The sequence below is a fragment of the Catharus ustulatus genome, chromosome 23 (genome assembly GCF_009819885.2).
Source record: "Catharus ustulatus isolate bCatUst1 chromosome 23, bCatUst1.pri.v2, whole genome shotgun sequence".
In the NCBI taxonomy this organism is placed as follows: Eukaryota; Metazoa; Chordata; class Aves; order Passeriformes; family Turdidae; genus Catharus; species Catharus ustulatus.
Genome location: NC_046243.1, coordinates 8,633,250 through 8,647,461, shown reverse-complemented (window position 1 = coordinate 8,647,461; position 14,212 = coordinate 8,633,250). Strand labels below are relative to the sequence as shown.

General features: G+C 46.3%; 1 protein-coding gene across 7 annotated transcripts in view; it reads right to left on the bottom strand.

Annotated features, from left to right (window-relative positions):
- The window catches only part of TLK2 (tousled like kinase 2), a 45,438-nt gene extending 31,908 nt beyond the window's left edge, over positions 1–13,530 (bottom strand). Inside the window, exons 1-5 of one of the 7 annotated variants that reach the window (XM_033078768.2) lie at positions 13,245–13,530; positions 11,803–11,880; positions 11,322–11,410; positions 9,496–9,561; positions 602–673 (exon numbers count right to left, since the gene is read on the bottom strand). In XM_033078768.2, coding sequence (XP_032934659.1) covers positions 602–673; positions 9,496–9,561; positions 11,322–11,402 — 219 coding nt within the window. In that variant the 5' untranslated portion in view covers positions 11,403–11,410; positions 11,803–11,880; positions 13,245–13,530. Of the gene's footprint in view, positions 1–601; positions 674–9,495; positions 9,562–11,321; positions 11,411–11,802; positions 12,944–13,244 lie in introns of those variants that run through there. The other 6 variants (XM_033078770.2, XM_033078769.2, XM_033078774.2 and 3 more) reach the window with 6 other exon arrangements.
- Between the last annotated feature and the right edge of the window lie 682 nt (positions 13,531–14,212).

Sequence of the window (14,212 nt, the reverse complement as noted above, 5' to 3'; positions counted from 1 at the left end):
TGATCCAAAACTTACCTGGTAACTATGGAGGAAGTTCATAGGAAATGCATAAGCAAATGCACTTAAATTTGAGATTTTAGCTTATTAACAATAGAACTTTAGAATTAAAAAAAATTAACTACAATTAATTTTTCTGTTTTAATGAGTATTTTGAAATAGTTAATCCTAAAGAACTGAGACTAACCAGGGACAAAGTTTCAATTTCCACCTTTCCACAGAGCAACCCAAAATATGCTCTGCCTTGTATAGGCTTAGGCAAGTTCACATATTTTATAGATATGGCAAACTTTTCCATTAATGCTCTCTGGCTTTTTATGTGTATTGAAAAATGTATCCCAATGAACTGAAAACAGCTTCCCAAGCCGAGATTTAGGAGTGCTGTGTTTTGGATTAGCTAAAATCTACCTGGAATGGTGGGAATCTTCAAGGAGGAGCTTCAGAGAAAGGTCAAAAGCCTGTAGGGTTAAGTTAAATACTTCCCTAGTCCCTTTCACTCTCCAAACTAAGATGACTGACTGACTCTCACACAATTTCTTCCATGCTTTGAGATCAATCATGTTCAACTTAAACCCAACTACTCCGAGCAGTTGTGCCTGCTTACCTCCAATTCTTTATCACTCAGAGAGCCCACGCTGCACAAGCTCTGGTTGGAAGACTCACTATTTAGTGGACCCTAGTGAAAAGCAAGCAAATACTGTAAGAAACAACTTCCCTACAAGGCAGACCCATCCCAACAATCAATCTCCAGGCTAACTACGGTTACAGCAGCACCACGGGTCCAACTTCGAACATGGGATGGGGCAATAAGAGGCTTCAGAAGCCACTTGCATCAGGACAGTTGCATTGTTCAACAATTTTTTCTCAGAATAATGATGCAGCCTTTAGGATATGAACTGATGCAGAAATACTCCAAGTGGTCTATTTACCCACACGCACAAAACAGTCAAGGTGGTATTTATAAGAAGCCTAAGGTTTGAGGAAGCAAACCTGATTTGTCGAGCAGCGGGAGTTCCAAGCTCAGCTCTCCAGGCAAGCATCTCCTTGACCCTGAGCTAAGCATTCAGATGCATCTTCGTCTGGCAAGCCAGCTATTACTGTTATCAGATGCTGGCTGTACCACTGATTTAAATGTGTCATCTTATACTTTTTTTAACACTAGGAAAGTGAACAAGTGAAACTTGCGTTACAAGTTACTGGTGTACAACTGGCACCCATAATACAACCTTTCCCACTTGGCTATTTTCATATGTGACCTGCCTGCAGAGCAGTTGCTCTCACCAGGCCAAAGCAGAAACTCAAGAGGCCAGAATAGATTTATCAAAATTGTACCCAGGTACCTCAAGATACCTGCATCTTTGCAGGCTCTGGGGGATACACATCTGCATTTTTACATATCCAAGTAGTTTGAAAATTATTTAAGATCACTAATAAAACTGATTTTAAAAGGAAAAAGTGAATCATGCAAAGTCACTGTGTTTTATCCTGACACAAAAGTATCCTCCTACAGATCTAACTTAAGAAATTAAGACAAATTTGATAAAGATGTAAAAACAAGATTCACAATTAACAATGGAATGTATTAACAGGAAGAATGATAAAGTCAGTTCTCCATTAATAACTTGCGAGCATCTTTTCCCCAAGATGTATTCTATTTTAGCATTTTTAACTTTGCAGTAACCACTTCCCACCAATCAATCTTTCCTCAAAGCAAAACCACTTCTCATTATACACTTGAGTAGAAGACTCAAGAAGGGGTGGAGAAGCCTTAACACCACAGAGAAACCCCACAGCAGGTAATTTTAGAACAGACCAGTTCTCCCTCCCCTGTTTTATTATCAAACTGTGACATAACCTAGCTAGTACTAACTCCAATTCCTATGCAGGCATGTGCTGAAAGTAAAAGTTTACCTTCTGTGTTCACTGTGAGTGTTACATATCACTCCTAAATGACATGCTCAGTTGCTTCAACAGAAAAAAAAAAAAACAAAACCAAACCCACCAAAACAAAACAATACCCAAACAAACAAACAAACAAAAAAACAAACCAAAACAAAAAACCCAACACCTGAATAGCTCGAGAAGTGAAACATTTAGGATTCCCTTAAGGAAAAAACTGCAGGTTTATATTCTTTAAGCCATATCGTTATCCCTTCAAGGGACCACACAAATAGCTGCGGACCAGAAAAATGTCTCACCTGATCTCTTCAGCAACAGTTTATTTTAAGCAAAGCAACAAGTTCCTCACCACCCAACACGATGGCTCACAAATGTTATACGTAAAACTCTTGGTTACTCCAGGAATTTACTCTTGGGTCAACAGGACATAACAAAAGTGCCAACACTAACCTTAGCTACATCCACACAAAAGTCTCACTGCTAAAAAAATTGTAAAATCTTATGGGAAGTGGCAACAGAAGGTGAATTGCTTTACTCATGAAAAAAATATGCTTATAAGTTTTCTAAACGGCACAAATGCTGCCCTCCAAAATCTTTCCATTCTCTCAGGAACTCCAACCCCAACAACACATCTGAGGCACCAATCAACCTCCTGTGCCAGGGGAGAACTTGCTGAGCATCTCTCCAAACGAGCATTGGCTGGTCTCACACTGAGGTTCTGACATGATGAGGATAAAAGTGAAAGTTGTTTCCATATTTGTTTAAATCTTGCTGTCTCCATTTTGCAGATGGATAGCAAATGACAGGAGAAGCTGTTCCAGAAACACCAAGTTTGAACTCTCCATGAACGTTACGATTGAAGAGCAATGTCAGTGATTTACACAGGACAATTCTTCTGCAAGGCCCCTGTATTCTGGGATCACCTGGAGAATTAACTGATGGAGCCACTTAAATCTAGAAATGATACTAACATTTTTTGCAGAAATACAAGTTTATCTTGTCTGGTACAAGAAACCCACTCAGTTTGCACCTGAATGTAAAGTTCTGGGATGCAAGCAGCTGGAAAAATGCCTAATACAAAATCCACAATGTTTTTCTTACTTCCAGAACTACGAGTACCTGTACTGACTATCCTGCATGGGATATTTTTAGCTCTACCAGTTGGAATCAAAACCATTACTTGCAATAAAAGAGGAGTTTGATGCTGGTCACATTCTTGAACAGAAAAAAACCCTTTTTTCTCTTTTAAACCTTTCTCTAGAACCTGATGATGTGGTAAAACTCAGTGCAGCAGCAGAAAGGGTGAAAAGGAACCAACTTCTTCATTATGGAACTGGAACAGAACAGCTTGTCATTGTCTACAGGTATCCAGTAAATTCACAGTCACATGTATTGATTTGTGAAGAAATGCATAATTAATTCTTTGTAGACATGTTTGGACCCACGCAATGGTTCAAATGCATGACTTTCCCTTTTCCCTGCTTACATTTCAGAGTACCTTCCATTGACACCTTTCTTACTGTAAAAGATTAGACCTTTACAGATAAGAGCTGAACTTGGAAAAGTTGGCAAAAAGTCTTGTTTTGAGACATTCTGAATATGGAAACTCAAATTGTTTACCAGAATGTGCTGCACTCAAAGCAACAAAGATGCAGTATCTCGTGTTCAGCTGCAACTCCTCATGTAGTGAGTCAAGAGTAAGGAAAAGCAAGTTTTCCTGATTATCCAGGTAACATGAGGTTATGTGTGAAATTAGGTATCAACAGCTTATAGCAACAAGTTTAGGCATAGATGTGAGAAACCATATATCTGAGTATCTCCCCTCAGCTAACAGTCAGTGAGTGTGTGCATAAAAAATGTTTCAAATTTGTATTTTATCATTGCGGACTGTTTACACTTAACATTTACATTAACTCAGCAACTGACTTGGGATGAACGCTCAGTACAGTAATTTCACAATTATAAGCTGCACCTGATTACAAGCCGCACATCTGGATGTCTTGGGTTACAATACAGAGTGTGATAAAAGGTATCTATGTTTTGAGGGTGGGGGCAGTGATCCTTATCTCTGCAGGAGATGTTCTGCTAATGGGCCATCCATTGAAGCCAGGCGGGGCATTGTTCTTTATCTTTCCACAACCCATCCTTCCTCCAGTGAGTCCTTTTCTGCTAATGGCCATTGAGTCCCACTGTGTGACTGATAAAATTACTTCAACCCATTGGAAGTTGCTCCAGCCAGGAAGAAGAGCCCAATGTTTCTTACCAAGATAAAAACAGAGGTTTTGGGACACTAAGGGAGCCCCTTTCTCCACTGGACCCCAGAGGAAAACCAGATTTCTCCACATCACCACTGGACCTCCAGAGGGAAATTGCACCTTCTACAGGAGCACTGCTCCAACTGAGCCACATCTGTCACTGCAGGAGGATGCAGCCACCATGGAATGGGACTGCTGTCAACACCCTGCCTGACAGGGTGTCAGATTGTATTCTGACTTTGTCAGGGTTTGGAGTTTGTTTCTTTGTAGTACTGTATTTCTATTTTAATTTCCCTAGTAAAAAACTGTTATTCCTAATTCCTATATCTTTGCCTGAGAGTTGCTTGATTTCAAAATTATAATAATTTGGCGGGAGGGGGTTTACATCATTTCAAAAAGAGGCTCCTGCTTTTCTTAGCAGACACCTGTCCTCCAAACTAAAACAGCAACTTTTCATTCTTTGTCCATATATAAGCCACACCTGATTATAAGCCGCACTCTGGGAATCAGACCAAAATTTTAGTCAAAATGGTGTGGCTTATAATCATGACCATAAGGCGCACCGGACTATAAGACGCACTCCCTGGGAGTCAGCAAATTTTGCAACTTTATAGATCATATAAGGCACACCGGACTATAAGGTGCACTTTTTTTTTGCAGCGAAGATCCGTGCCGCATGCAACAAAGTAACAAATTAGTAAGGACTGGAGCAATCGTGGAGTTTACTGGCACGTGCTCAAATTGGAAACATTTTAACAGATTGGTGTAGCCTTTAAACACAGCCCCAAGCGCCCTCACCCTGCGCAGCTGGTGAGGCGGGGCTCAGGGCGGCTGCAGCTCATGGTCGCCGTGGTTCGGGGCGGCCATGGCTCACACCTCGGGGCTGCTGCGTTCAGGGTGGCTTGGGGCGGTGCAGTGCTGCCCGCTCCCTCTCTCCCTGTGTGACCCCTGCTGGTTGGGGGCTGGCCACTGCCGCTCCCCGTCGCAGCTTGGCTCACGGTTCGCACTTTTTTTTTGCAGCAAGGAGTTGTGCCGTGTGCAACAAAGTAAGAAATTATTGGCAGGTACTCAGTTTGCAAACATTTTGCACAGATTGGCGTAGCCTTTAAACGCAGCCCCAAACGCCCTCCCCGTGTGTGGGCCCCGGCACTCCCGCCCGCCCCCGGCGTTGGTTGGCGAGGCAGGGCTCGGGGCTGCCACGGCTCGCAGCTTCTGCGGCAGCCCACTCCCTCACTCCCCGCGCCGCCCCGGCGCTCTGGCAGCCCCCTGCGGCTCTGGGAGCCCTGCGCCCCCCTGGCGCTCGGGGAGCTCCGCGCTGCCCCAGAGTTCCGGGTGCCCCGTGCCGCGCCGGGAGCCCTGCGTTCCCCTGGTGCTCCAGGAGCCGTGTGCTGCTCTGGGAGGCCTGCGCACCCCCCAGGCTTTTCCCCCACGCCGCTGCTGCCCCAAGGCCGGCGGCTTTCCCCCGCTGTCTGGGCTGCGCTACTGCCACGGGGTTTTTCACCCTGCCGCGCAGGCTGCGCCGCCACTGCCCCGATGCCGGGGGGCTCACGCCGCGCTGCCCTGATGCCGGCGGGCCCGGGTTGCACAGCCACTGCCCGGTGGCTCCTCGTTCTCCCCGCGCCCGGGCCGCGGCCGCCCGGTAGCTCCTCATTCCCTCCGCGCCCAGCGCCTCCTCGTTCCCCCCGCGCCTGGCACCTCCTCGTTCCCCCTGCGTCCGGTGGCTCCCTGTTTGCCCCGAGCCCGGCGTTGCCCAGCAGCTCCTCGTTCCCGCTGCGTTGGAGCCGGGGCCAACTCACTCCCTCCCCGCGCATCTCCTGCCGGCTGTGGCTGCCCGCTCCCATCCCCGCTTGTGACTCAGCGCTCCCGCGGCACTGTCCCCCCATTGCGGCTCACACTTCTGGCTTTGCAAATTTCGCAACTTCGTCCATCATATAAGGCGCACTGGACTATAAGGTGCACTTCCAGGTTCAGGGGAAAATTTTAGTCAAAAGGGTGCGCCTTATAGTCGTGAAATTACTGCACTTATTTTAGCATACTATTTTCAAGTGGACACGACACAAAAGGAATTTAAGGAATGAACATGAATTTTAGGGGGAAAAAACCAAACAAAGTAAGCAAAGAACATTAACCTGAGTATATTGCCAGGGAAGTAGCAGTGGGAAATAATAAACATGTAATAGTTTACACAGGAAGGGCTTCTGAATTTTATTCCAGAAGTTATCTGACTTTACCAACATAGACCACTTCGGGATAATACTGTACTTCTCAGCTCTCACTACCAGCCCACTCAACCACTGTACCTTGTCAAGGCAATTGGTGATGGGGCTCAGCAAAAATTCAAAATACGTAGGTCATCTGAAACAATCTAGTAGTTCCTATAATGTTTACCCAAATGACAAGCACAAGAACGGCACACATTTCCTCCTCCACAAGGAATTTCTCTCCAAGATAAGCTGGCATGTTTTTTTCCCCTTGTGATTCACCTATCAACTGCTGCTTCGAAATCTGTGACCTACCTATGCACAATAAAGCCTCCATGTTGAGAATTGGATGCAACAGCAGCAGGCACTTGGAAGACTCCTACTCAAGACTCAAGGGCCCCTGGAAAGCCCACTCTTCAATGGGTGAGGCTTCAAAAGAAACAACTTATCCTGCTAATAGCTCCCACCAGATCATCTAGAACAACATCAAGCTGACTCAGCCCCTGTTACCCATCTCCTGCCTCCCATGACTTGTGCATTTCCACAGCCTTCCCAAGTTACCAGAAATGATCCATGACTCCACAACTCAAGCTGGGCTGTCTCCATTTTGTGAATTCTATTTCTTTGTACTGAAAGGGAGCTCTAGGAATTCCAGCTGCTTAGCCACAGTCTCCAATACAGCCATACAGCAACATGCAAAATTCTCTTACTGTCTAAATGAAGGAGACATGGAGATAGACATACCTCACTACTTCCCAGCCAGGATAACCTGAGTTCCTCTGAATTCTGTAGCAGATCAGGAGATTTCAAAGGCAAAGAGTCAATCCTTAGTTCCACTAAAGGTTATTGCTGACTCCACACAGGTTTACAACAAAGCGGAATGGTCAAATGATTTTAGTTAATCTGGTCCAGCGGTACTGTCTCAGGTTTAATCAACATATTCTTATCTTATTTCAAGCATCACATAAGTATGAGAATTACAACCTGCTTCTTAATTTGACTTTTAGAAAAGCTCAGTATTACTGCTGATAATGAAACCCCTGAATCACTGAGGTCTTTTTGACACAAGAAATTAATCTACTCTCAGATGTTCACAGGTAACCCCCACTCTATCAGATGGGCAAGAAGATTTGCAGCAGGATCTGCCTGGCTTCCATTATGCCTCAAGCATTCTCTCTGGTTGGAAATACGGTATTTTTATTTTAGTGATGACAAACTGGACAGAAGGGTCACGCAACTCATCCTAACCCTCAACTCAGGAGCAGAAATAGGACTGAGATCTGACAACTATTTCTGGGCTCTAGCAGCCAGACAACACATTTGAAGTAATGTTGCACACAAAAGCATCCAAAGAATTTTCAAGTATCTGGCATAAAGTCCTGGCACATTCTGTGGCAGCTGCTAAATTAAATTCTAAGTTTTAAAACTCTTATTAACTGGTTCTTCTCATGGCCTATGACACCTGTTGGGGAGCACCACTTCCCTTCAAGGAGGACACTATTATCCCCAAACACGAATTCTCAACATGGTAACTTTGCTGCTAAAACCATTGCTGAGTACATCACAGAACTGGAGTTGCTGAAGTGATCAAGACTTCAAAAGTTAGAGAGAGTAAGTGAAAAACAAACTAATATGAGTGAATACTGCTCTTTATGAACATTTTTTTGGCAGCATATATTCTGCATCATTACCTCAAAGCAGGAGGAAAGAACACTAGCTACCACCATGACCAACACTTTTTTCAATTCTGGCACAGTCAGATGGATCTACAAGATTCCTACAGCCCAGCTACTCTCCCAGTTACTCTCCTTCATAGTTTAACTACGAAAGCAGCACACAGAGTCTGGTTCAGAAATCTTTTGAAAACCAAACTTCTAGAAAATACATGTGCTGCTCTGAAGATCCACCCTGGTTAAGCCTGAGACAGAGCTCTGTGCAAATGCAGATTCACCAACCACAACTACTTATTCAAATTCTTATCCAGGAAAAGTTTGTGGAAATGACACAAATCCCTTCAAGTTAACCCACCTGATATCTTAAAGGCAGTACCCAAGTAGGAGGAAGTGAGGCAGAAGATGAAACTAGACTAAATCAAACAATATTATCTAGAGAAACAACTCACATTTTGTCTCCTGGGCCTCCTGACCCAAGGTAACGCCTCATGGGAATGCACTTAGGTTTTCCCAGTTAGTATATATAAATGGGAGCAAAAGAAGCAGGAATAGTAGGTGTCAGAGTGTCATGTGTTAATTCAGGGACTTGCTCTAGGAATTTGGGGAAGAATGGCACTTCACCATATGGCAAGAATAGACATCTATAGCATCACCAGCTTTTTGACATGGGTGAAGCACAAGAGTGTAACAGTTGCCTAGAAACATTCCTTGCTCATAAATTTGTTTCAATGAATTAAGTCCAAGCTTCTAGTGAAATACATTCTTCAGCCAAGTGAGCTAAGCAACAAACTTCATCACATACTTGTAACAGAATTTTGAGGCTTTTGGGGCTGCAAATGACCTCGGTCATTGGGTTGTGCCTTCAGCTGGCACAGGAGGTGACAAGCACACAGTTGTTTTCAAAACAGTTTACGATTTCTGTCCTCTACTGTTGTTACTGGAAAGCTATTCCAGAATCCCATGACTCTGATGGTCAGAAGCTTTTTTCTAGTTTCCAGCCTGAAAAGTTATTCTAGATCAGCTTGCTCTCATTCATATCTCAAAACACCTATAGTTGTTCTTTAATAACACAGAGGAACTGTGGGCTTGAAGTTGAAGTTGTATTAAAGTATAAACTAATGCTTTGGTTTTATACAGGTCCAAAATATACCCTGTGTTTCTAAACATTAAAGAAAGAAGTGAGATACACCCAGTGGGAGGAAGGCAGGAAGCTCAGCACAACAGCCTGCTGCCTTTGCCCAATCACATCTGAGCATCTGAGATGACATTTCTTCCTTTTATGAAATAAACAGCACCAGATACCTTCCATCCCAGGAGGATGGGCCAGGCTCTGTCCCACTAGATGGCACTCACTTCACTCCACAGTTCTTTCCTTAAACATTTCATTGGAGCCAGCTAAAAATCTTAGCTGAATCACACAAAATTGTATCACAGCTTTCCCAATATATTCCCTTTAAGACAGTGACCTACCAATGCCAGTGCGGAGCATGACGGACGGAGGCTTGGGGGGGTAGGGAGGGAATTTGAAGCACCAACCTGGGAGGGAATGTAGTAGCCGAAATTAATATTGCAACCAAGATTTGCTGCAACATAAAGTCATGCTAATTTATATCAATGGTTGGCTTATCTATTGCAAATTAGCAAGAATGCAAGTAAATAAATATATTGTTTGCAATAAGAGTAATGCACTTTAACAGTTTATTGACTAGTACAAGGTAAAACTGCATAACAACAGGTAAAAATAAAACTCAGTAACAGAACAGTTTTGCTTGAAGTGAGACCTCCATCAAATGAGGCTTTTTCCTTGGACTGCTTTAGAAAAGAGTTTTCAATATTCACCCCTACAGAAAAAGGCATGTACTTTCTGCTCCAAACATATTGGAAACATAATTAAGATTTGCTTTCCTGTATCTCTCAAAGGTTATTCCTTTAAAAGGAAGAATTCCTATCATTCTTTGCAAACACTGAGCACATTGGCACTGCTTTAAAGCTATACTAGTGTTTATGCTTTTAGCTATTCTAGTAAGATGTTCGGGTTTATCTGCACTGGTACCGCTAAAGATTCTAAAGCGACAAAACAGGGGAAAAGAGGCAAGAAACAGGTGATAAAGTACATAAAAAGTTATAATATTGCATGAAACAAGATGACAGTACAGTAAATGCCATCAACTTTTATGAAAGAAAAAGAATTTAATATGTTAAAAGTCTTAGGAGTAGGGGAAAAGATATAAAAATCCCTACACTCTTACTACAGCAACCAAAATTGTTACCTCTTAAGTTCTAGTGTTAATCTTCCTTACTACACTTTCTTACAGCTGAGCCTTTGGCTTTCTTGTGCTCTCTTCCCAAACTCAACTTTGTCTGAGAGGCAGAGCAGAAAGAAAGTGAGAACTCAAACAAAACTCTTTCAGGTTTTGAATCACTTTGTGCTCTTCTGAGAAATGCGGCATCTACAATGTTTGTTCTCCAAATAATTCTAAGTGGCTTCAGAAAACCATCTAACAGTGCACTGTTTTACCACCTACTTTGATGTTCAAAACTCCGTTATCTCCCTCAAAAAATAATTCATTATCCCTAAGCTAGTTTAAAATGAGTCCTGTCACTATTTCATTGCTCAGAAAGACTGACGTTAACAGTACCAACACCTGGCGAACTCACAGCTTAATGCCAGGACACCAAGCAACCACACAAGGTTGTTACTCAGGTGCCTTGCTTTAGATAGCTCCTGACCAAGTGCAGGCAGTACATGAGGATAAAGATGGGATTTTATTGGCAGGTTGTGGATCAGACACAGGAGAGCAGCTCTGCAAACACTTTTTGTGTGTATTCCATATGATGGTAGACTATTTTAGCTCCTGCACCCCAAAGAAAAGAACTCAATGTTTCAGTCTGGTTATGTGTTGTATACAACACACAACACTTGAAACTGTATCCCACCAGCAGCCAAATTCAGCTCTCAAAGGTATTCTTGGAGAAAGGAAGAACCAGATGAGATTCCTTCTTCTACAGAGTTGTCATGGAGTTTTTTGGGCATACAAGCTGCCTTAAGATGGAGCAACTCCTAAGAACTTAATTAGAGCCCAAAATCTTCTGTACAGCAAAGCATCTGCTCACAGAGATCCCATTTTCATTCCTTTCAAACATACTTCAGACAAATTAGAGGTCAAAACACTACAAGTGATATAGAATTTGTTTGCAAGCAAAATTATCCATGTAGAAATTAAAAAACCCAACCAAAGCCCAAGACAGGATGGCTAAGAAGTCATGCCTGTCACCACAGGTACTCACACACTCACCTTGGCAACCCCAACCCCAGTGAACCTGGCTTCCAGGAGCTCCTGCCTACGTGGGTCCAGGCTATGCAATTCTTCCATCATTTCTGCTGCTGTAGAAGAATAACACTCAGATTATGCAATGCAAGGAAAGGAGAGAGACATTTAATATTCTGTGCCACTGATGAGACTTAAAAGTGCTTGCTCTGCAGCACAAACACATAGAGAGCATTTTCTTGCGAGAGAAATGCAAGATTACAATGTAGTAACAATATGACTTTGCCACCATATTATAGTATTTAAACCATAACTCTGCTGGAGTTTCCTCTCCTCTGTTGTACCAGCCATTTCAAGATCTCTAAATCCAAGAAACCAATTATGTCACATTCTCCCACTGGATGCTTTATTAAAAGGAAAACATGGGACCAGAGTGCTATGACTAAAAGCTTCAGAGCTTTTCATCTGTGCTGCATGACTAGGAGAAAAAAAAAGCAACATTCTTTACCCCATAATTTATTTTTGGCCAATCCTGGAAATATTCGATCTCCACGAACTCCAGATTTCACTGATAACAGCTTTGCTTCTTCCAAGCACAGAGTGGGATTATAAGAAGAAAATAACGCACGATTAAACCTTTTAATTTACAAGGTAAAGCATCAGATACTTCTAAAATAACAGCAGCTTCTACATCCTGGGTGTACCTGGGGTACCTCTTGGCAATCCAACACCATGGATGCCTTATTTCAAGGATTAGAAATTTACCCAGCATAACTGTGTAAACAGGTTAAAAATCAGGAAAGACATAATTCAAATCCTGAACTGAGAAAAAATGGGACAAAATTAACTGTTCATTATAACTGTGAATCACATCTTTCCAACTGCACCAATCAAGTTCATTTCCAGAAATGTCTGTTCCAGTTTCATTTTCGGGACTAAGGTAGAAAAAAAAAAAGAAAAAAAAGAAAGGGCCAGAAACAGAAGATAAAGATTTCCTGTGTAAAGAGCATATACGATGAGGAAAGTTCTTGAAGGGCAGCAAGTGCCCTCTAGAACAGGCAGTGCACAATTGTTCCTTTTATGAACTGTCCATTTTGTCCCTGCCGCTTCCTCCAAACGCTCCAAGTCACAGGGGCAAAGTGAATCCATCCGGGGGCATTCTCAACTGCTCTCCCAAATCAGTCCCAAGCCTCAAAAACGAATGGGATCCTAAACGTGGCTATTAAACAACCGCATTTCGGACACGGGCTCTAAAAGCCCAAAGCTCTCAGCCCAGTTTTCAAAACAGGAAATCTGAGTAGCGAGGAAAATGACAGACAAACCGCAAACGCCAAGATGTTCAAGTGCTCCCAGGGCTCTCGCCCATCATGGGGCGACCATCCGCAGGGAATCGCATCCCATAGCGGGATGCTGCTCTGGGAAGGCGCTGACACAAGTTGCCCCCCGCCGTGAGCTGCCCCGGGTCCCGCTACACCCCTCCAGGCAAGGCTGGCATTTCCTCCTGTCGTCCTGGGAGGGGATTTAGAGGACCCCTCTCCAAGCCACTCAGGACACAGAGGCACCAGCCGCCGAGCAAGCAGCCTTACCCCGCTGCCAGCTGCTGCACCGCCTCGGCCTCTTCTTCCTCCCCTCCAGCACTACCTCAACCCTCAGCTCTGCAGGCCGTGCCCACCCTCCGCCACCCCCGTGCTGCCCCCAGCTCCCATGCCCACCGGCCAGGCAGGGCCTGGCCGCGGGGCCTGCACTGGTCTGTGCCCGGCGAGGGGCCCAGGCCGCGCTGCCGCCGCCCTAGGGCTCAGGCCGCGGCCCTCTGGCCGTGACCCGGCCCGGCCCGCGGTACCAGCCCCTACCACCGCCTTCCCCGTGGCCGCCCCCCACCCAGTCTCGGGCCGGGTGGGGACCAGGCGAGAGGTGTCCCCGCGCTGCCCCCGCCGCCCCTGAGGGTCTCACCTGGTGCTGCCGCTCCTACCGCCGCTGCCCGGCCCAGCGCTCCCCGGGCACCGCGCGGATCCCGCCGTCGTCGGGGGCAGGAGCAGCACCAGGAGGAGGAGGAGGAGGAGGAGGGAGGGAGGGAACCTGCTGCGGCGGCGGCACGGGCGGGAAGAGGAGGCCGGGGGCGGCTCCGCGGCCTCTGCCGCGGGCACCGGGGCTGAGAAGGGCGGAGGGGAAGGGTGACGGGGGGTGGAGAGGGAGGGCTCCGGGCTAAGGGTAGGCCGCGGATCCCCGGCCTCGCGTGAGGGGCCTGGCCGGGCCGGAGCGCGCGCGGGCCGGCGGCGGCAGGACAAAGGCCTCGCGGGAGGACCTGGCGGCCAGGTGCAGCGGGCGGGCGGGGCGGGGGGTGCACGGGGCCGACGGGCGCGGCAGGGCCAGGGCAGGTGCGGCCCCTCGTCCCTCCCGCCCCGCGGCGCTGGGCCCGGCCCGGCCGATGGGGGCACACGCGCTGGGGAAACCGCGCCGCGTCTCGCGAGACTTGCGCGGCGAAAGGGGGGGTGGGGGGTGAGTGGGAGGGGTCAGAGGGGGCGTGGCTTGGAGAGGGGTGGGGCCTAAGGGGGCGGAGGGAGGGGCGGGGGCGGCAGGTGTTGGGGGTGTCAGTAGGGCATGGGGGTCAGGGCAGGTCGAAGAGGGCAGGAGGAATGGGAGGGTTCACACGGGGCGGGGGGGCAGGGGGTGAGAGTTCTATGGGATCGGGGCGGGGTTTGGCCATTATGGCATGGTGGCTATGACCCAGGTCTGGGGGAGCAGCCAGAGCTCAGGATGGACCATGGGGTTATGGGTATCAGAGGGGCTGAGGGGGCAGCATGCTCAAGGGCAGGTCAGATCTAGCTTCAGGATGAGGACACGTCAGAGGTACATTAGGGGGTCACACACCCCTAATGGGGAAGAAGCACAGGGTCAGAGTCCCATGGGGTTGGGAGGGC